The 23589-nt window shown below is 42.7% G+C and overlaps 1 protein-coding gene and 1 long non-coding RNA gene across 2 annotated transcripts in view; one reads left to right on the forward strand and one right to left on the reverse strand.

The window, feature by feature from the left end:
• Positions 1–2165: 2165 nt before the first annotated feature.
• LOC138979882 (uncharacterized) overlaps positions 2166–23589 on the forward strand; it is a gene marked incomplete at its 5' end in the record, with an annotated part of 43210 nt that continues 21786 nt past the window's right edge. Inside the window, 4 exon segments of the mRNA XM_070352640.1 lie at positions 2166–2190; positions 8622–8827; positions 14665–14749; positions 23152–23276. Of these exon segments, the coding sequence (XP_070208741.1) occupies positions 8773–8827; positions 14665–14749; positions 23152–23276 (265 nt within the window).
• Positions 18106–21363, reverse strand: LOC138979881 (uncharacterized). The gene is made up of 2 exons (XR_011460164.1): positions 20543–21363; positions 18106–18467 (listed from the first exon to the last, which is right to left on the reverse strand). It is a non-coding gene; the product is annotated as an uncharacterized lncRNA (long non-coding RNA).

Here is a 23589-nt window from a genome sequence, read left to right on the forward strand (position 1 = left end):
AGGCTACGCCTTTTCTTACAATCTGTCCTTGGGACGCATAGACACACGTACAATGATATAATTAAAAAATTAAAAATTAAAAAGTTAACCAACAAAAGGAGGTCGGAAAACTTCAGCACGTGATGATAAAGATGACGATGATGATGATTGTGATGATGATGATGATGATGATGATGATGATGAAGATGAGGCATGAAGAGCATACATATGTGGTTATTCAGAAAATCAAATGCATACTATGCAGGTAATTATAAATACAAGCTGGTAGCAATCAAACATGTAGCAATTAGTACAACAAAAATATGTTCAGAATATACAATGCACAGCATATCTTTGACGTAATACTAAGTGTGGTAAATCAAAACGCGTTAAACTACTCAGTGGTTTTTAACAAACTTTTAAAAACAGTTTAATGATTTTAAGTGCTTAAAGGATGATGGAAGTGAATTCCAAACTGAAGTACCCGAAAAAGCAAGACTGGTCTTATACAGGTCAATTCTTGGAATCGGTGGGATCAAGTTGACCGACCCATATCTGTGGGTAGCTTTATTAAATAATGATGTAATGTAAATCGGCACTTTACCGTAATACAATTTATGCATGAAAATGGCTTTGTTTAACTTGAGATGCTTTTCCAGTGGAAGAAAGTTAAGCATTTTTAATTTCATATCTGTTGAGGCATTATCCTTTACGATGAGTTTGGCCGAGCGACGATAGAGAGGGTCTAACTTTTTCAAGTGGACTCGCTGCTGCCATCCCAGAGCGTCGAAATGTTATAATTAATGTGAGGCATTACATGAGCATGGTGGAACATTTCCAGAGTCCTTCTGTCCGTAAATTGCTTTAATTTGGATAGGAGGAAAACGTTCTTGGCTACTTTCTTGCAAATATGCTGTAATTGTGCCTGCCACTTGAATTCACAGTCAATAATTACCCCTAAAACGCGATGTTGTTGAACTTGTTCAATTGATTGCGTACAAATAGTAAGATTTACTTTGAGTGGAGAAATCTGGTGTTTTTTTCTGGTTGCAATTACCATACTTTAAGTTTTTATTGGATGGACAAGCATAGCATTGGCACTACACCAGTTATTTACATCGTTTAAAGCTGTTTGAAGGGAGGACTCTATTACTGGAACAGACTTTCCACTTGAATGAAGAGAAGAATCGTCAGCAAAAAAATCACTTCTTACATTACTATCAGAGCAAAGGGAGAGAGAGAGAGAGAGAGGGGGGGGGGGAGAGAGAGAGATCAAATCAAATAAAATCAAATCAAATTTTATTTTACGAGGGTTGTGGCATAAGCAATATAAACGAGCTTCTTTTCAACCAGCCCTCTCTGGGGGGGGGGGGGGGGACTCTGAGAGATAGAGAGAGAGAGAGAGAGAGAGAGAGAGAGAGAGAGAGAGAGAGAGAGAGAGAGAGATTTTGTGTTCAAGTGAGAATGATGCATATGGTGCCACTGAACGGTGCAAGCGGTAAGATGGAGGTGCCAGAGGCATGCCGCGATGGTGGTGGTGTCCGAGTCTGAGCGGTGCACGCCGGAGTGAGAAGATGAAGATGCCAGACTGGTGCAAGACGGTTAATGGGAAGTGGTGGCGGTGTTAAGGGGTGAGATTGGCCGATGACATCCAGTTGCCAAAGTGAAAATAAAGGTGCTAGACCTGTGACATAATGAGACTAGAAGCGAGGATAAGAACGGCAGTGGTGCCAGAGCCGGAGTCAAGATGGTCAAGTCAGTGCTGGACAACATACCCACAAATCTATTTTTTCACTTTTTTTATTTTTTGCTTTTCTAAAAAAAACAATAAAAAAAACCTCTCCTACTTGTTTTTGTGGTGGCAGCGTTGAGTGACGTCGTTACTATTTGTTGACTTGTTTTTCGAATTAGTACGGTACGCGACTCAGTTTACAGCTGAAAACTGTGACCAGGTCACGGGACGAAACCAGAGATAGTGTAGCAAGCTTCAGATCTCTGATGAAACCGTCACTGTGTTGGTGTAAACATAGAAAACACAGCCCAACTTGACTGCTCAGTGCTGGATTTATTTGCATCTTCCGTCTCTTCTGCGGCATAATTAATATGCGCTTCCGCATCGTGATCCGTCTTGTGAAGAGACAGGTTGTCGGTTAAATGAAGGACGAGACAGACAGAGAAAGAAAGAGAAAGGGCAACTCCGTGTCCTCAAAGGTAAGCTTTCCCGGTGTATGGGCTGTACATGTGCTTGTGTAAAGAGTCGTCGTGTATAAGATATTATCATGTCTGCACTGCTCGTAACAAGACACTCTAAGTGTGTTTTTGTGTACGACTGTACGTGGGTTTGTTTTTATTAGTTGTGTTTGGGTTTTTTACTGGAAAACACACACACACACACACACACACACACACACACACACACACACACACACACACAGAAAAGTAGAAAAATGTTAAAACTGAAGGCCATTGTGGTCTGCAATAATCAGCTTTATGTTTCATGCCATAGCGTACAACTGTTATTTTGTCGTGGCAAATTAAGGTACAGTGATAAACAAAACAAGGCACTTGTCAAGTTTCTTTTAAAGAGCAGTGTCCCAGTGGCAGTGCAGTACCACAGCCGGATACGTGACTGACGTGCTTGGAAACCTATAGGCATTTATGACAAGACATACAAACCATGCAACACACATATCCCCATCATGCTAAAGGGAGATAATCAATACAAACGCAAGACTTATGATCAGTCAAGTTCATAATTATTTACTAGACTGATAAGACGACATAGTTAACAGTTTGGCATGAAATGGGCACGGATTGGTGGAAGGTGATAAGCATGCCGCCGTTAGGGGGGGGGGGGGGGGGGGGGTAACTGCTTTATCGTGAAACAGTCAACCCCTCCAAAAGCGGCCCAGGTTAGCTGGCAACAACGGGTTTCAGATCCCCTGCAAACCTCCATTTACACCTCAGTCATTCTTTCTTTATTTGGTGTTTAACGTCGTTTTCAACCGTTCAAGGTTATATCGCGACGGCACCTGAGTCAGCATGGTTCGGGGTGTGAAACCATTACCATGTCAGTGCTTACTTTACGGCACCCATGCTGCTGTTTACGGTGCTTTGCTACCAGCCCCAGGCGTCAGATCTTCTGGAGGGAGCAGGATCCAGAACCGGCCACGGGATATCCGACCATCCGGTGGTTCCGCTTGCCACATCCCGTGGTTCCGCTTGCCACATCCCGTGGTTACGCTTGCCACATCCCGTGGTTACGCTTGCCACATCCCGTGGTTACGCTTGCCACATCCCGTGGTTACGCTTGCCACATCCCGTGGTTACGCTTGCCACATCCCGTGGTTACGCTTGCCACATCCCGTGGTTACGCTTGCCACATCCCGTGGTTCCGCTTGCCACATCCCGTGGTTACGCTTGCCACATCCCGTGGTTACGCTTGCCACATCCCGTGGTTACGCTTGCCACATCCCGTGGTTCGCTTGCCACATCCCGTGGTTCGCTTGCCACATCCCGTGGTTCGCTTGCCACATCCCGTGGTTACGCTTGCCACATCCCGTGGTTCCGCTTGCCACATCCCGTGGTTACGCTTGCCACATCCCGTGGTTCCGCTTGCCACATCCCGTGGTTCGCTTGCCACATCCCGTGGTTACGCTTGCCACATCCCGTGGTTCCGCTTGCCACATCCCGTGGTTCGCTTGCCACATCCCGTGGTTACGCTTGCCACATCCCGTGGTTACGCTTGCCACATCCCGTGGTTACGCTTGCCACATCCCGTGGTTCGCTTGCCACATCCCGTGGTTACGCTTGCCACATCCCGTGGTTACGCTTGCCACATCCCGTGGTTCGCTTGCCACATCCCGTGGTTACGCTTGCCACATCCCGTGGTTCGCTGGGGCTCACACTGTGGACCCTGCCTAAGTCCAGTAACAATTCCAGAAAAATACCCAGAATGCAGTGTCCCCCGGCTTTACCATGCTTATCTCCCGCCACTAACAGCTATGCAGTAGATGATGATGTTCCGCTAATGCGTTTGCTTAAGCCTTTCTCAAACGGTCCATTGCAGTTGGCTGTTTCTGCTTTGTCATAAACTCATTTATGGCTAAAGCCGAAATGTATTTATCAGAGAGTGTAAGAAAAACCAGATAAAGACCATGCGAGATGCAACACTAATACGTACATTGCATTCAACTATTTGGGGCAAGTGTTTGGGCAATGAAGTGTAATACTAAATGCTAAGCAGCGTTAGTCATGATGCTGACCATTTCTGTCTTGTGCGTCATATGTGTACATTTGTTTATTTGTGTGTGAGACTATGTGTGTGTGTGTGTGTGTGTGACTGTGTGTGTGCGTGTGTGTGCGTGTGTGTGTGTGTGTGTGTGTGTGTGTATGTGTCACCGTGTGTGTGTGTGTGTGTGTGTGTGTGTGTGTGTGTGTGTGTGTGTATGTATGTCAGTGTGTGTGTGTGTGAGTGTTTTCAAGTTGTGTGTGCCGTTTGTCCGTCGAGTCAGTGTGTGTCAGAATCAGTGCCGCCCGGCATGGTGCGTGTCATTGTACAGTGTGTGAGCTTTCGTGTTTGTGTCCATGGCCGTGCGTGCTTGCGTGTCCGCGCCTTACATGCGTGCGTACTACATACTGTATGCGTACGTGCGTGTGTGCGCGCGTTAGTTGTTCTCTGTAAAATAGCTGGAAATCCCCATGGAACTAAAGCCAAAGCCGTCAGTATGGGACGATGGGCCGTGTGATATGTATACGGTGCCAAAAAGTCATTCTATTCCGTCGTTTTGCTGTCGTTTTATGAGGATGCATTTTCATGTGTCACGTGACGAGAACAGTTTTTCATCCATCATCCTCAGTTCCCGGTGCTTGACAAGAAGGCGGACCGAGCAGACATCCATCACTGTGTGTGCTTCATCTCTGTAATCGCTGGCTTTCCCTGTTCTTCAGTCCTGTCCCTCGAGAGAATCGTGGCGGTGGCGCAGCGGTTGTGGTGCACGTCCTCTCCAAACAATAGAGCCTTTTGTTTGCGATTAGATCAAAAGCAATCTAAAATTGGGTTTGCTGCTTCTGACCGCTAATTGATTGACTGTCAGTTGGTGATTTATGTCCGGAGATATAGGAAATCTGTATAGGACACAATAAGTTAATTTGTTTGTTTGTTCGCCCAGCCGACCACGAAGGGCCATATCAGGGCGGTGCTGCTTTGACATATAACGTGCGCCACACACAAGACAAAAGTCGCAACACAGGCTTCATGTCTCACCCAGTCACATTATTCTGACACCGGACCAACCAGTCCTAGCACTAACCCCATAATGCCAGACGCCAGGCGGAGCAGCCACTAGATTGCCAATTTTAAAGTCTTAGGTATGACCCGGCCGGGGTTCGAACCCACGACCTCCCGATCACGGGGCGGACGCCTTACCACTAGGCCAACCGTGCCGGTCAATAAGTTGATACGGTTAATATTTTTTCATACTACTGCAGACATACTTTCAAAATTGGCACACACGTCAAATGTCTAAGGAACAAAGGGAAGTAAGCAATTCCATTATGGAGAAAAGTTAGTGAGAGTTATGCGGAGCCAGCTAGTCTCCTGGCACCTCGGAGAGAATACATGAGGCATCGAAACGTTGTCGGCAATCTGCTGCCTGAAACTAAAACATCAACACTGAAAACCAGTCATCACCGAGATTACATGTAGTAAGGCTTGGCTAGCCCAATTTGAACCCGAAGACCGAGACGGATTGCGCATATTTTGCATCTATATATCTATATACGGCTTGTCTGTGTCTGTCTGTCTGTCGGTCACTTCGCGATGCACGGCCAAAGTTCTCGATGGATCTGCTTCAAATTTGGTGGGCATATTCAGGTAGACCCAAAACACAATCTGGTCGATGAAAATTTTCAACACGTGCTCTCAGCGCGCAGCGCTGAACCGATTTTGGTTTTTCTGTACATCCATTCCCAGTAACTCTTCCTTATCTTCTCCAGTGTTTTGCGCGTTTATCTCCCTTCCTTCGTACGGTGCGCTGGCAAAGCCGGCGTACACCCGGCAAAGCCGGATATTCGGCTCTACTTCTTCCCGGCAAAGCCGGATACCCGGCGAGGCGGGTATTCATCTAGTATATATATATATATATATGGGAGATTTATATACATAAATATCTATATACATACACTCATTTTCTTTAATTCTAAGCAAATTTTCAGAGTAAACATTAACATATCTATATATTTTGAATTCAAGAACAGATTCGTAATACAATGCAATCATTTTAAATCTGTTAGTGAAAATTCAATTTAAATGACAAATGAGCAATCAAATGAATCAAATCTTAAGCTTCCAAGCTGATATGCAATTCCATAGTCCGGACTGAGTCAATGATTTCTTGACTAAAATTTCAATAAATTTGGCTGCAAAATTTGGTCGTCACAGTGCCGCCTCAACCTTCACTAAAAGGCGGATATGACGTACGTCATCAAAGACATGGATCGCAAAAGTAGGGGGGGGTGGGGTATCAGAGGGTATCATCTGGAAGAATTTGCATGTAAAGTTTCATGAAGATTTGGTGGAATCGCTTCACACACACATACACAAGCTGTGACACACACATCGGACACTTGAAAGACTGAAAAGCTTTACACACCGCAAAACATTATCGCTTGTGTGTTGAACGAACTACATGACCACAAAGCTTCCCTGAAAAACAGTGAAGCAAGACGTGTCTCCGGTCCCGCCAAGCTGTCACTCATCCGTGACTGCACACACAGATGCAAAGTAGCCCCCGTGCTCACTCACTCGCTCACATACTCACTCGCTCACATACTCACTCGCTCGCTCACACACTCGCTCCTCCGCTGGCCCAGCAACATGGACTGAGTGATGAACTGGCGGAAGTCGTGGCACAAGGAAACTAAGGCGGTTGCCTATCTGCGTACTTGTGGGGGCGATTTTGGAACACAGGTGACTCTGCCATCTGGATGGGAAGATTTCGTGTAGGCCGTTGTGACACTCTCGCACACTTGTGTTCATGCATTCGTGGCAATGGAAGAACAAAACGCTGTGGTACAGGGTGATGTGGTTTATTCGTCTTTCAACTAGACATCAGGCATCCGAAACATAGACATTTTGACAGGCATAGCTTTTGGCAAGCCAGTAAAAAAAACAAAAAACGACCGCCTGGCTAATACAGCAAACCCTCGTCTTGTCCCCTTGGTTGCAGTGATCTAACCGGAATCTTCTTCTTCTCAGTGTCGTTCGCTGTTAGTCCGGACTGCAGGGCAAAACGTGCTGTCCTCTCCAAGTCCTCTCTGAGGCCGTATAGCTTTTTTTGTAGCGCTGTCTCCTCTGGCGAAACTATCAATCCTGGTGACAGTCTTTAGTCGGACAATCGCTTTTACCTTCGGCTTTAAGGCAAATACTTCTACCCTGCCCATCACATCAATTTCCTCTCCAGTGGCAAGGTGCTCCAAGGTTGTAAAATAACCACTCGTTGAAATACTTATCTTGTCAAAATCCTTGCTATATTTTCATTCACTTGCATTCGTAAGAAAGAGCTATGTTTCACCCGCCATAAAGACAGTCGTACTTTATCTTTTAGAGGAACCGGGTGCATGATCATTGACTTCTTCATGTTAACAACTGCTAGCTGTGCCACCTTTTATAGCTAGGCAACGACCTTATTTAAGTGGTGTCCGTACTAGGACCATAAGGAAAAGGAAGAGGGGGCGGAGCCAGATAACATGAATAGATAGCGAAACTTCTCATACAATGTAGAGGATAACTAAACACACAGGTATACCTTGTTTCTCCAAAACGTGTCTCTCACCTAAACGATATTGTTAAGACAACGCTGAGATGCAGTCTGTGGTCCCCAGCAGTGCAGGGTATGTTGAGATACATGTATTATGACTGATTTCGATACATTTTAAGATAAAAGAAGACTTTGCACTGTTCCCGAATGGTCCGACCAACAACCCTGCGTTGTGGTGTTGTGAATATTCAGAGTGGTGTTCGGCGATGACTTACAACTCTGCTTCAATATAATATATTATATATTCATTTTAAATGGTTTTAACGGGTAGACCAAGTTGTAAATAACCATAGTCTTGGCCATGTGGTGAGAGCATTCTTTCAATTGGACACGTAAACGACGTTAAACACCAAATAAAGAAAGAAAGAAAGAAATTGGACACGTACAAAACAGTCTACAGCATGCCTGATTTCTGTTCACAGTAAATGTTTTTTTCCTATTTAAAAAAAAATAAAAAATTCTGAATTGATTTTGAAACACCTATGTCGATCTTCAAAATACATTCAGACAAACATTTCCAGTCTTGACAGGGATCAGGCAGGCTGTTGAATTTGGGTATGTGTCCACTTACAATTGAGGATGCTCATGGGTCGCGATCGTATCACATGCAAAATCCTGTGCAGATCTGAGACAGTGTACACGATTGCTTATGTGAGGGCGACTTGAAATATCTTTCATTATTACTGCCTAATAATAATCGGGGTAAAAACGGTCATACACGTAAAAGCCGTGGGACTTTCAGCCCATGAACGAACAAACAAACAAACACTGCCTAATAATAATCTCATTTTTTTCTCTTTTTAAAAACAATTTCTTTTGCAGGTGATCAGATCTCTCAAAGACTAGCTTACCGGCACAAAAGCGTTTAGGCCTACGTCACTCATGAAGTTTCCAGACGACCTTGCACGACAAGCCAAACTTTTTGACAAAGTGGATCAAGTTGACAAATCATGATAACCGTGAAACTGGCACCATGTGGATTCTTACAAAATTCTGGATCTTTGTGGCTGTCGTCGTCTGCTTTGTTGGTAAGTGCTCTTTCTCCTCTAGTCTTAGCATAATTGGTTATGTCTTGTCTTAGTTTATCGAGCGTAGTTCGTTCCATCTTTGAATGCAGGTGGTGTCATTGACTATAAATTATGTACTTGTATTCTAATACGCATAGAGACAGACAGACAGACAGAAAGACAGACTGAAAGACAGTCAGACAGACAGACAGACAGACAGACAGACAGGCGGCAGACACAGACAGGCAGGCTGACATGCACAGATACGAATGCGTAAAAAAAAGTTTTGACCGGACTGATTTTCCTTGATAGGTCACCCACATAAAGTCACTCTTTTTCTCTCGGAAAATGTGTCTGTCTCCATCGGCCTGGAATAAAATAATAATAAACCCAAGGGACATTCCCAACTGCCTTAATCTATTGACACGTCTTTGTAGTCAGTGGACAGACAAAAACAGCGGAACTTAGCTGAGTAAGCCGGCGCTCAGTAAACCAATTAATTGACTTATTGATTTTTAGCTCCAACGCCCCCCCCCCCCCCCCTCCGGTCCCCGTCCTCGCGCGTTACTACTTTTTCTTATTTCATTTATAGTGTATAGACGGTGGAGAAGGTCGCCCTCAACCCCCCGAATAACATGGACCCAACAAGAAAAGGCGAACTGACTGACTATTTGAGTTTTAAAATCCTCTCAGACCAGTTGCCCTTTATTGGGGGAAAACAGACAAAGAGACTCAGAAAGAGACACAACGAATAAGGTTACCCATTTTTGCACACACACACACACACACGCACGCACACACACACGCACGCACGCACGCACACACACACGCACACACACATACTCACACACACACACACACACACACTGACACACACACAGCATAAGTCTACACACAAACCTGCGTAATATTAAAATTCCATCTCGAGTCCTCAGAAGACAGATAGCAACTGTTACTTTTGAGCCCATTGTCTCTGTCCTATGACAACCATGACAGAGATAGATGAGTTTCAGTGACCTCCCTTGGTACGTTGCTAAACTTAGCCTCACGACTGATGACAAACTTTTGCATAATCTCCCCTTTGGCTTTCACGTCAGTCTTTGTCCAAATTGCCATCACTGTCCGCGAAAGGAAACTCATGTTAGAGAAAGGGAGAGAGGAGAGTTTTGTGTGTGTGTGTGTATAACTAGGGGAAAGGCCCCTCATATTGCAGAAGGGGTCCATGTCAACCAAAAGTGGGTGCATTCCCTGTAGGTTCATTCTCTGTACGCGTTTTTGCTGAATACATGCAGGGAATGCACCCGAGTGCTTTTCCTGTAGCGTTTCGCCGATCTCGCTAAGAGTCACGTGCTGCTTAGCCACATCGGTAAACTTTTATATGGTTTGATCCTGTATAGCCTACAGGCAAAAACGCACACAGGGAATGCACCCACTTTTGGTCGGCTTAGACCCCTTCTGCCCTGATATGGACCACTTTTTGTTTCACGCTGACAACTAGCTTTGTTTTCTTGCGAAGAAGGTTCATGTTTTAATGCAGGTGGCTTCATAGACTATGTATTCTACTACACGTGAAGTCACAAGCTCATGCACGTAGAGACAGACAGGCTGGGAGGCAGGCAGACGGAAAGACAGACAGACAGAGGGAGACAGACATGCACAGATAAGAATGTGTAAACAAGACTGATTTTCTTTGATAGGTCACCAGCAGGGACCTATGCCTATAGTCACTCTTGTTCTCTCGGATACTTTGGTTTAGCCTTTGTCTGTCTCCATCTCTGTGGAATTAAAGAACTAGAGAGGTTAGTTTATGAAGTGTCAGAAGCTGTTACTGTTACCCCCCCCCCCCCCCCTATGACACAACCATGATAGAGATAGAGTGATCTCCCTCTTTACGTTGCTAAACTTAGCCTGACGATGACAAACTTTTGTGTAACCTCCTGTGTCGCTTTCACATCAGTATGTGTGTCCAAATTACCATCAACAATGGAACTGACACTGACACATTTAATTGAGTATGGGCCTACAGCCCCTTTCAATGTCCGTCGGATAAACCAGAATCACAAGAAAAATAGAATACATAAATACAAACGCATGCAAAATAAACGCTGCTTTGTTCCAAGCAAACCTCCATCAACAATCGTGAAAACCAGTGGTGTCTGTAGAGAATACTACATGGCTTGCTGTGTCGTACCAGATTTACACGAGTTGTTTTTTTAAATATTGAACTGCGAGCGAAAGCGAGTTGTTCACTATTTGAAAAAGCAACGAGTGTAAATCTGGTACGACACAGCAAGCCATGTAGTATTCTGTTTATCCTACATACTGTACTTAGTGTATTTTACTGAAAATGTCTTGCAGACGAGGCAGCTAAATTGAAGACGCTTGTTTTGGAACCTCGATCTCTTCTAAAGCCTCGTGCAATCTATTACGTTAAAGCAAAGAAACGTCACTCTGAAAGTGTGGCGTGACGTGTTTAGTTCTAAAGATTCATCGAGGGTAATTAGCGAGCGCAATTTTTGTTTCTATAATGACGTTTGTCTCGGTGACTTTGGCATCATAAGGCCTAAAAAAAAAATAGGTGTGGTTACGGTAACCCGACCTACCCTATTTTTTGGGGCCGACCCTATAACTTTTTATTACATTTGTCAAAAAAATACCAAAAAAACCAAGTAAACGAGTGCAGAAAACGCAATGAAACAAAAGCGCCCGAGTCGCACACTTATTTCCCTGTCAAGTAGGTTTAATTTGTACACATTAGAAAAAAAAGTAAAAACAAAAAAAAAAGTGATTGCCTACCTACCTACCCTATTTTTTTGGGCTATGTTACCGTAACCACACCTATTATTTTTTTTGGCCTAAGCAGTGGAAAAACAGGTCCCTGCCAGACTTGCTTGACATGACCTCATTTACATGATATTGTGATGGTCACGTGTGATTTTGAACGATTATTATCTCACGGGTGTCTCTCTCACGTATGTAGGATAAATTGTATTATAGAACATACAAAGGAAGAAGTAACAAGTCGCGTCGCGTGAAGCGATATAAAAACATTTAGTCAAGCTGTCGGCATCAAAGTAACAGATTAACACCAAAGAACAGTCATCGCCGAGACTATACTAAGATAGTCTCGACTAACCACATCTAAAGACAGAGACGGGTCACGCTTGTCTCCGGGTAGCGTGCAAACACAATACTTACTTCACATATTTTCTGTAATTCTGAGCCCATTTTTAGAGTAAACATGACATATGTATATATTTTTGAATTCAGGAGAAATTGATAAATACGATGCAATCATTTTTAAATCTGTAAGTAAAAATTCGATTTTAATGACAACTTTAATGAGCAAACTAATTAACTAATTTGTACGCTGCCGGGTTGAAATTCAATCCCATAGTCCGGACTTAGTCGAAGATTGCTTCGCCAAAATGACTATCCATTTGATTGAAAAATGAGGGCGTGACAGTGCTGCCTCAACTTTCACAACAGCCGGATATGACGTCATCAAAGACATTTATCAACAAAATGAAAAAAACGTCTGAGGATATCATACCCAGGAACTCTCATGAAAATTGTTATGAAGATCGGTCCAGTAGTTTTCTCTGAATCGCTCTACACACACACATACACACATACATACATACACACACACACACACACACACACACGCACACACACACACACACTGGCACACACACACACACACACACACACACACATACACCACCACCCTCGTCTCGATTCCCCGTCTATGTTAAAACATTTAGTCAAAACTTGACTAAATTTAATAAAAACAGAGACAACTATTCATCATTATTGCTCAACATTGACAATCTTAACTTAAATGCAATAAAACTAAAACTTTGCTAAATCTCCAACTGTTTCTGTATCTTGTTGTTGAAACATAGTAATCATACTGCCCAAACTGATCAACAGCTCTTAAAAAACTGTGATAGATACATTATTCTTAACTGTAACAAAAGAACAACTTTCCTACGAGCCTAACTTGATGTAGCAGGAAACACCATAACACTCCAGTGAAGATGTTTGACATCTCACAGGCTATTAATCAAGCAGGACAACAATAGACCATAGACCATTTAGGCCCAAAAAAAATAGGTCTGTTTACGGTAACATAGGCCAAAAAAATAGGGTCGGTAGGTCGGGATTTTTTTTTTTTTTTTCCAAAAAACCATATTTTTACGTTATTTTTATATTTTTTTTATTTTTTTTTTCCCCAAATGCCAAAAAAAAGTCTAGGGTCGCGCGAAAAAAATAGGGTCGGTCGGGTTACCGTAAACAGACTATTTTTTTTTTTGCCTTATGAATAGACACACAAAAAGTAACAGGGCGGAAGTTGGTGTGACAGTAAGATATTACAGGAATGACATTTTATGCCTGGGAGGCCATTTTCCTCATGATATTATATTTCTACAACAGCGGAAACAATACGGTTTTTGTTAATTTTTAATACAATTATAATTATATATAAGCTTTTTTTTAAATTTCTGTTGAAAAAATGGCAACAATGGTACAGAGAAGACAGGAAAAAGGCGAAGGGCAATGTCTGTTGAAAAAAAATATAATTGACAAAGGTTATGACCGCCTGCTTATCTTTCTTTTACTGTCGCCCCGTCTTGTCTGTCTCTTTCAGTTCTCGTCTGTTTCACTACGAAAAATCTTACTATCTTTTGGTGTTCTTGTCTGTTTTAGCAAATTCTTGCTGTTCAGCTCCATATCTGTCAAGGTGTCTGTCTGTCTGTTGCAAAAATGGTTCGGGAAGACGGGAAATACAGATAGTGTCCGTTGACAAAACAACAACAACAACAACAACAACAGCAAATAAACAAACAAACAAACAAACAAAACAGTTAGTTTTTTCACGAGTTTTTGATTGTTTATTTATTTGTGTGTGTGTGTGTGTGTGTGTGTGTGTGTGTGTGTGTGTGTGTGTGTGTGTGTGTGTGTGTGTGTTTGCATGCGCGTATACGTGTGTGTGCACGCGCACACTTGTGTAGACACCCCCTAAGACATTCAGACACTGACACACACCGTGGCACACGGCACACACACACACACACACACACACACACACACACACACACACGTTTTCCATTGCAGTTATATTAAATGTTCCGCTCCTGTGCATGTTTTGTGTTGTATTCAATCCGTTCATAAACCTATCTTGTTTTTGGCTCACGTAAGTGTAGCCTATGCGATGATAAACTTTGTCTGTCCGTGTGCGTGCGTATGTATGTATGTATGTGTGTATGTCTGTGGTAGAAACTTTAACATTTCCGAGTCTATGGATTACGTCAGTCTCGGTCAAAAGTGTTCGACGTGTGTGATAGAAACTATTTGAAGACGTCACATTATGACGTAAGAGGGTTAGACGTCACGCAAAGGAATTACTGAAAGTCTCGGTCATTGTTATTGTGAGCGGGCCGAGACTTCTTGGCAGATCCAGGGTCTCGCTTTCTTGCATAGTTTCACCTATGCTTACTGTGTGTGTGTGTGTGTGTGTGTGTGTGTGTGTGTGTGTGTGTGTGTGTGTGTGTGTGTGTGTGTGTGTGTGTGTGTGTGTGTGTGTGTGTGTATGTGTGACGGAGTGATTGAGTTTGTGTTACCGTTTGTCGATTTCTTACGTGAGCCTTGAAGGCTTCGCCTCTTGTTAGTCTTGATTTTTGAAAGTTAACTTTTTGGGATTTTGTCACTCTTTTCAAAGTTATGACTAACAAGTAAAAACAAGTATAGTGCATATATTAGTAACTGGTTGTGCTATTTCTTTCAAGAACTTATGACCAACAAGTAAAAACATGTATAGTGATCTTAGTAACTGGTTGTGCTATTTCTTTCAGAAGCGGGATGCAACCGGAAGGTCCCCCTCAGACGCAACCATGTCACCTACATTACCTCCCCTGGCTATCCCGGCAACTTCACAGAGTAAGTAGGCTTATGTTATTGTCTTACAAACGAATAGGGGTCACTTTATAACAAAGATTACTTGCTGGGTTGGAAAAGCACACTCTTTCCCGTGCAAACAATAGACGAATTCGGAAAATAAATCCGTCAGGTTTCTACAGGTTGTGCTCCTGTCCACGTGTTTTCGACACACACCTCACTAGTGATTGGCCCTTTTAATGTTTGTCAGAGGTTTTGGCAAGGGTATTCACTCTTCCACAACCTACACAAACCCGACGGCGTTATTTCCGAAAATCGTCTATTCGACATACCACAACAGATATGGCCAGGCTTTTACCATCTTTCCACTCGGTCACATACCAAAAATGAACTGTTTGGGTGCTCTGTTTACTCTGTGCTCTCTGTTCGGTAGATGTGGGAGTTCAGGAAATTAAAATATTCAAACACATCGAACACATCCGACAGCAAGCCATCCGGGTGTTACATTTTGGTATGTGTCCAAGTGGTTGGATGGATGGTCTAATCAGTCTCACGTAAGAGGCTGGCGGGCCAGATCAGGAGTGTGCCTTAAAGGACAAGTCCAAGGTTTTGAAATATCTCCAAAAGCTTGAATATCGGATGCCAAATGTTATAAACATCTCAGGAAAAATATTTTAAAAATTATTAAAAATTTTGTTGTTGTTGTAATTGAACATTTATTATTGGTGGGCTAACCAAGACAAGCCGCCTGGGGTCATGTTGTGGTCACGTGATTTTTGGTTCACTGTGACGTCGGTTCACTGTGACGTCACAGTGTTTGTTTTGGTTCAACCAGCGTGGTGTTCATGCATACATGTGTAAAAGTGATAACTGGGTCCGGAAGAATGCCTCGTAGGTGTGCAGCCGCAAACTGCAAAAACACGCAAACAACAAGCAGCATTTCCTTCCACAGATTTCCTACCAAAAACCTAAGTTTGTTATCGAAATGGGAGATGTTTCCACAGCTAAAGCGTGCGCATTTAAAAGTGTCTGGCAAAAGCAGGTTCATTTGCAGTGAACATTTCGTGCAAACCGACTTCATCAACTTTGAGCAAAACAGGTTGGGGTTTCAACCGAAAAGAGTATTGTCGCGATTGGCAGTACCCTCCGTTCAAAGCTGCTTGAAGGTCAGTGTACTTTGATTGTAGATGAAGTAGATGTTTTTTGTTTTGACCATGCACCCACATATTGGTGCGCAGCAAATGTGAATTGGTGCAGATTAGTGTGTCTTGGTCCGGCTATTACTGCTGGATTACAAAGATGATGTGTTGACGTCGAAGCGCCACAGGCAACACTGTTGCATAACGGTCTGAGCTGAGCTGTGGAAAATGGGGGCTGGGCAGGAACAAGAGCGGGTGGGGGTGATAGGGGTGGGGGGTGGCGCGGCAGATTAAGAGTAACACGTTGTCAGTTTTTTGTGTGGAGACATTACACAATATATGTGCCAAGCGTGGGGTAAATATGATCGCAAACTCCAAATGTAAATCCATGACATTGACAGTGTTTGCTTGAATTATAATTCACTATGTATAAAATATCTACTGTAAGCGTGCAGTTTTTGCTACTGAAAGACGAGAGATGTGAGAATCGTGCATGTGATTTGTCTGCATTGACTGAGACACGTAAAACCAGCTTATGTGTTGAAACTTACGCATGGATACACACATGATAATATCCATACGTCTTTCAGTGGGTATTTCAATTTTCAATGTTCTGAATAGGTCAATAGACAATACCAGACCAAGCATACTTTCAAATCAAATTATCATTAGACTAAGTGTCTTTCTTCTTTTACTTCCAGAGGAAAAGGGAACTGTCACGATTCCCAACGGCAAACGATGAGAACAAAAGGACACTCCATAACAAGCCCTGCTGTACTTGCCGCTGTCACGAAAAACCGCCAGTCATCAAAATATTTGCCTGTGCACAGACAGTCAACCCACAGCAATGTGAAAGGTGTACGTACACACACACACACACACACACACACACACACACACACACACACACACACACACGTACAAACACACACACACACACACACACACATGCGCGCTAAATATAGAATTTCATGTTTTTATTATGAGCATGAAAGTTGCAAAGGATGAAGTGTTCTTTCTGTTTTAAAGGGTCACAAACTGATGATAAGGTACACCCAGCACCTCTTGTTCACATGAAAAAGGTTGATTTCTGCCAGCAGACGGATCCTGAAGAACCCAAAGGAAACCGACAACCGCTAGCAGTGCATGAACATCTTTTCAAAGTTATGGAGGAAGAGCCCGTCAGCGAGTCAGACGAGGAGGAGGGAATGGTGACAGACCGAGAAAACGAGGACTGGGAACTCAGTAACCAATCCGAGGAGAGCTGTGACATCACTGGAAGGTACACGCTTTTGTCATGAATCTTCTGTCGCTGTTTCTTAGTTGAACATGGGGAAATGCCCAATGTCCCGTTTCACGCATAATCACGAATTTCGCTATATCTCATGTACATTGTTGTAAACATTCCCACCCCCCACGAAAGAAAAAGAAAAAAGATAAAAAGAAAGAAAAGGGAATTTATGCAACAGATCATGTCCGTATGTGATTGTGATGTATACTATTTCTATGTCGTCTGCTCCTGAAGCAGACAATGTTGTTTTGGAGCAACCCGGATGACACGGGGTGGGGTAAAACAGAGGATGATGGGTACATTATAAATATAGCCCACAATCATCCTGACTGTAAACAGTGACAGCCGAAATATTAGCTGAGTTTTTGAGGAGTAGAAAAGCGACAATAATCCCGGCGAGTATCATTGTTTTTTAAGCTTTTCTGTTTTGATATCGTACCACTATCATGGGCTTTCAATTGAAGTGAAAAACTTCATGAGAGTGGTAGTTATAGTGTGAAAAACCTTCCTGTACTACTCTGCAACAGTTCTGACCTACTTTGGAAGCGTGGGTATTTGTTCCTTCTGTCAAGATGGTTGAACGTGCTACAGTTTTGTTTGTCGGACACTCGCATGCACGAAGACTTGGGGAATTCCACAAATAACCTCTGCTTTCAGTTTCAATGATCTCTCCCTTATGAGTATGTTTCTGAGTCATAAATTCACTATCTGATGCAAAAGTTTTGACAGACCTGAGTTTAGTGGAACTCCCACTCTATGTCCTAAAAAAGATATGTAACAAAATCAAATCTTAGAAATTAGAAAAATATATAATAGTGAGGGTAAATTTCTAAAGGTTTAACTTCAAGCAGTTCATTTAACCAAGAAAGGTAGTGAACGTTGTAACACAAGAGGGGGGGGGGGTATATTTAATGTACCCGTTATACATTCATACCGATGCATATCACCACAAACAGTTATTTCTTGAGTCAAATTCATCGATTTAATTTGTATTTCTATTTGCGGGGCACAGGCTATGCTGACCGGCTCACAGAGTATCTGATGCGGGAGTACACCAACAGCCCCAGGAACCTGGAACTAAGTTTGTGGGATCATGTGGACCATGTACCAGACCACCTGGCATCCCAGTACCATCGTCCCACCATGCTGTTCAACACAGGGTCACACGATTCCCTCCAGCTGGGGGAGTTTGAACCCCACTCTTCCTCCGTCTGGGAAAGTGTCCCTGATCGTTTTCACGGCACAAGCTGGTAGAGGCACCCTGATGCTTTTGCTTAGAAAACCCCAACACCATCGCACCAGCTGCCTGTAGGCGACATATCTGTATTTCCTGCGAAAGCAAGAAAGAAACAAGTGGTGTAAAGCAATCCCAGAATAACATTGAACGCACTGCATTTTTGTCACAAATATAATATAGGCAAATATTTAAAATCTATATATCAATAACCCGTAGCAGGGGCGGACCTAGGGGGGGGGGAGGGGGGGTTCCTGGGTGCCCGGACCCCCCCCCCCCCATCCGTTTTTTATTTTTTTGAGTCACTTGAGAAAAAGTGACTCTATGTAATCGGTCAGTGTTAGTCTGTCCGGCCGGCCGTCCGTAGACACCACCTTAACGTTGGACTTTTCTCGGAAACTATCAAAGCGATCGGGCTCATATTTTGTTTAGTCGTGACCTCCAATGACCTCTACACTTTAACGATGGTTTCGTTGACCTTTGACCTTTTTCAAGGTCACAGGTCAGCGTCAAAGGAAAAATTAGACATTTTATATCTTTTCTCGGAAACTATCAAAGCGATCGGGCTCATATTTTGTTTAGTCGTGACCTCCAATGACCTCTACACTTTAACGATGGTTTCGTTGACCTTTGACCTTTTTCAAGGTCACAGGTCAGCGTCAAAGGAAAAATTAGACATTTTATATCTTTGACAAAGTTCATCGGATGTGATTGAAACTTTGTAGGATTATTCTTTACATCAAAGTATTTACATCTGTAGCCTTTTACGAACGTTATCAGAAAAACAAGGGAGATAACTAGCCTTTTCTGTTCGGCAACACACAACTTAACGTTGGGCTTTTCTCGGAAACTATAAAAGTGACCGGGCTCAAATTTTATGTGAACGTGACTCATTGTGTTGTGAATAGCAATTTCTTCCTGTCCATCTGATGCCTCATATAATATTCAGAACTGCGAAAGTGACTCGATCGAGCGTTTGCTCTTCTTGTTTATTTTTTTTTTATTTTTTTGTAAAAAAATAAAGGGCTTGTGCTTTCCTTCCTTCCAAATGCAACATGCTTGAAACTGACGAAAAACTCAAAGGAGAGGCCTCCGATTGACCTAAAAAAATACAATTCCTTCAGCATCTGGGGGGCTTTGCCCCCCAAAACCCCCCCACCAGGGCTTTGCCCCTGGACCCCACCGGGGCCTAATCGGCCCCTGGACCCCTGCTCCAAATTGGAACACCCCCCCTTATCCACAACTAGGTCCACCCCCTGCGTAGCAAGAAAATAGGTTACAATTTCATACGAAAATCGTATAGAAAGCGTGTGGAGCGATTCCTTGAAAATGATTGCTGAGATCTTCATGAAACTTTGCATCTAAAACCTTCCAGAAGATGTCTTCCTTTTTTTCGATAAATGTCAGGCGGAAACCTCCTTTTCTTCATCCATAAAAATAAAGATATGACATGTTCACTTTAGAAATTTGTGTTGGAATCTGTTATGTAGGTATACTGTATGCAGGCAGTTATCGGACTATGACCAATGTCCGCCAAGTTCTATTTCTGTAGGCTTTCACCAACGATCATCAGCTATACACCCATTCTAAGCAATGAGGTACATTTCCGATGTCAAAACTTAAGAAAAATTAACAAGCTCTAATCATACTGATAATTATGGGGATAGGGTGGATTAATGTATAAGTTAATTATTTGTCAGGGGAGTTACAATTTTGTTCGTCATTTTTTTTAATCGGAGTACACCTGTCGTGGGGAGTAACTTTCTCACGTATGAGTAGAGTAACATATTCGTACGAATTTTTTTACTCCGGAGTAAAAATCTCGTAGGATTAATATCGTGCTACACCGGCAAGTAAGAAGTGTACATACTGAAGAATCCCACATCAATTAAATTGTATCTTGAAAAGTTTGTGGGTGGGTCTTCAGTCTTACAATAGGTTTTGTATTTATTTCACACAAATGCTATTGTTTCCCAGTTGCTGTTATTTTCGACTGTTAATGTTTATAATGAAGATTTAATTAGATTCGATGTATTTGTGTCTAGTTTACGTATCCGATCTGTTTATTTGTGTAATACAATGAGGCTACTTCATATTTCACTCTCTTGTCAGTGTAAGAATATGCAAATATATCCGAATGATAATCTTCTGATTTGTGTTGTGTTACATACTCATGCAGATCGAAGTTTAGACGCCCGTAGTCCTGCTTGTACGCATAGTATGCGGTCTCCAGGCAGTAGATGTCCAGACACACGGTACGAAAGCCAGGATGTGCTGTGATGCAGCCTACCTGCTCTTCCAGGCCTTCTACCTTCTGTTTGATTTGTCTGACGTCGTGGCAACACACACACTCAACAGAAGTTGGCATCCGGCAGCAATGTCCGCACTGACACCTGAAACAGTAGATCACTCTGTAATCATAACAGCATGCCCCGTTCACATAGGAGACACACACAAAAAACGGGTGATTCTTATGTATGCACAAAACTTACCATGCTTTACAGAAACAACACGAACAGTACCATTAGTCGCGGTTTCACAATGCATGCAGTGTTAGTACCCTTCGAGTGAATCTAACAGGGTCGCTTTTTAACACTGACCACACATCGTGAGTGACTGACCTGGCCACTGTAAAACAGAAACAATGTCCTGTCTCCTCAAGGTGTTTGAAAATACTCCTGCACTGTCTTTTGAACAGTGTCCCATGTTGCGAAACAAAACAGACCAAACATCAATCAAAAGAAGGGAACTGTTGTGTATGCATTTTTGGATATTTCTGAGAAAGCTTCTTTTGTTAAAACGACTAGCGGTATCACTCCATCACACGATAAACGATCACATTCACAGAATTCGATTTCAGCCTGCTTCTGTTGGAGCCTGGGGAACATAGCCACTACACAATGGTCGCCTCATCACGGGTATCGCGCGTGCGCGCACACACACACACACACACACACACACACACACCCACACACACCCCCACACACACACACACACACGCACAAACAAATTAATCTTTGTTCATCACTGAATTATTTATTTTCAGATCTACGATAGATCTTCCTAGTTTTTCTGTTGAAATCGGGCACACGCCATTAGGCCCCCCTCCCCCCCCCCCCCCCACACACACACACATCCTCCTATTCAACAGAACGAAGATTGTTTTGAAGAGTTCTTCAAAAACATACCGCTTCACTCAAGATTAAATTCTGCACTGATTTATAAAAATAAAAAAACCACACACGCTTTGTCTGCTGACTCTGCATCATTCACAACAATCCTTGGTATCGTCCCAGAATTGCCTTTCGTTCATTTTCAATGCCTACTCGAAATGTCCTTCTACCTTTGAAAAAACTATTTCCCAACCTCCCTACTGACCAAACAACATCTCTGGCACGATTTCCTTCCTAAAATAAATACACAAAATCACCACTTTTAGACCATAACTCATGTCCTTCCGTCGTTTTACAAATCGTATCATGGCAGATCTAAAATACATAAAAAGGTTACAGGGGAAGAGGCACATGTAAGGCAATATTCCTGAGATAGATCTCTGAATATTGAAATCACCGCCGCCATTTCAGAAAGCTCCCTTTTACAGTTTTGTGGTTCCATGCATTACCTAAAACGAAACACTGTGTCTTACTGTCACGAATCAGTGAAAATATCATCAACATCAATGTCATTCTGTACGAGAAAATGGCATTACGCAATTTGACTTACTATCAACATGTTTTGTTGTGTAAACGGAAAAAAAAACCGTGCTTAGAATTCCCAGAGGGGAAAGAGATCGTCAAGTGTAGGCAACACTGCAGATACATTTATTCTGAACTGTCAGTCCCAAGTAAAATATCCAAGTGGTAAGAAAACAAGACGTTTGAAAAGCTCAGCTTAGCATAATCCTGTCATGCTAACATACCAACAGAAGCACAAGAACTGATGAGTGGTAAACGCACATGACTTTTGATCTAGCATGCAGAAGATAGCGACAACAATAGTAATCACATACCAGTCGGTGTTGCCGATTCTGCATGCTGGCTCTGTTACGAGCAGCGTCTTGTGGCCTTCTTTCCTCGTCTTTCTTCCGTTGTTCAAACTGGTAGGAAGAACGATAGCCTGGCTCAAACGTGGTCCGTCGTACTCCTCCTCTTCCTCGCTGCTGTAAATACTGTGAGTGGCCATCTTGTTCGAGCAGTGTGTGACGTAGTAAACACGTGTGCAAAAGGTCATGAGCCAAGACTGCGCGCGCGGTGGAACAATTCGGAACAGCAAAAAAAGGTTTCAAAGTATACTTTTGGGGCTTCTGTGTTCATTTTTACACATACAATTGTGGTTAATGAATTAAAAGTGTCAACGTATCAAAAGTGACCCTAAACCTTGGACTTTTCCTTTAACGTGACTTTAACCTTGTTCGGTTTAGGCCTAAAAATAAAAATAGGTGTGGTTACGGTAACCCAACCTACCCTATTTTTAGGTGCCGACCCTATAACTTTTTATTACATTTGTCAAAAAAAAACCACAAAAAAACCAAGAAAACGAGCGCAGAAAACGCAATGAAAGCGAAAGCGCTCGATTCGCACACTTATTTCTCTGTCAAGTAGGTTTAATTTGTACACATTAGAAAAAAAAGTAAAAAAAAAAAAAAGTGATTGCCTATACCTTCCTACCCTATTTTGTTGGGCTATGTTACCGTAACCACACCTATTTTTTTGTTTGGCCTTATCTGGAATATTACTCAGTTATCTTAATATTAGATGTCTCTCATTGTTTGTCTTTATAGGTACGTGGACTGTTACTATGAACTGTACACTACGTCATCTGACCCTGGTCTGCTAGTGTATGTTGACGTGCTTGACGTCACACTCAACTGTGATGACGACACAACTCAACTTCTAGTCAAGGATGGTAAGTTGGAACAAGTTGTGGAAGTGTAAGATGTAGGCTAAGCTTAATACGAATGTAGAAAATTGCAAGCGAAGAAGTGTTGCAGTTAGGAACTAGGTCTTAGAAAAACAGCCTGTTTTAACCTGACAAGAAGTAGACCCAGAAACAAAGACGTCATTTCCAATGCATCTTGGTTGTCACGTTTGGGGGAGGCCTTGGCCTTTTTATAAACTGATGCTATGCCCTCAACATTTTGACCTGTCATCGATTATTCAATCAATCAATCAATATGAGGCTTATATCGCGCGTATTCCGTGGGTACAGTTTAAAGCGC

Source organism: Littorina saxatilis, linkage group LG11, assembly GCF_037325665.1.
Source record: "Littorina saxatilis isolate snail1 linkage group LG11, US_GU_Lsax_2.0, whole genome shotgun sequence".
Classification (NCBI taxonomy): domain Eukaryota; kingdom Metazoa; phylum Mollusca; class Gastropoda; order Littorinimorpha; family Littorinidae; genus Littorina; species Littorina saxatilis.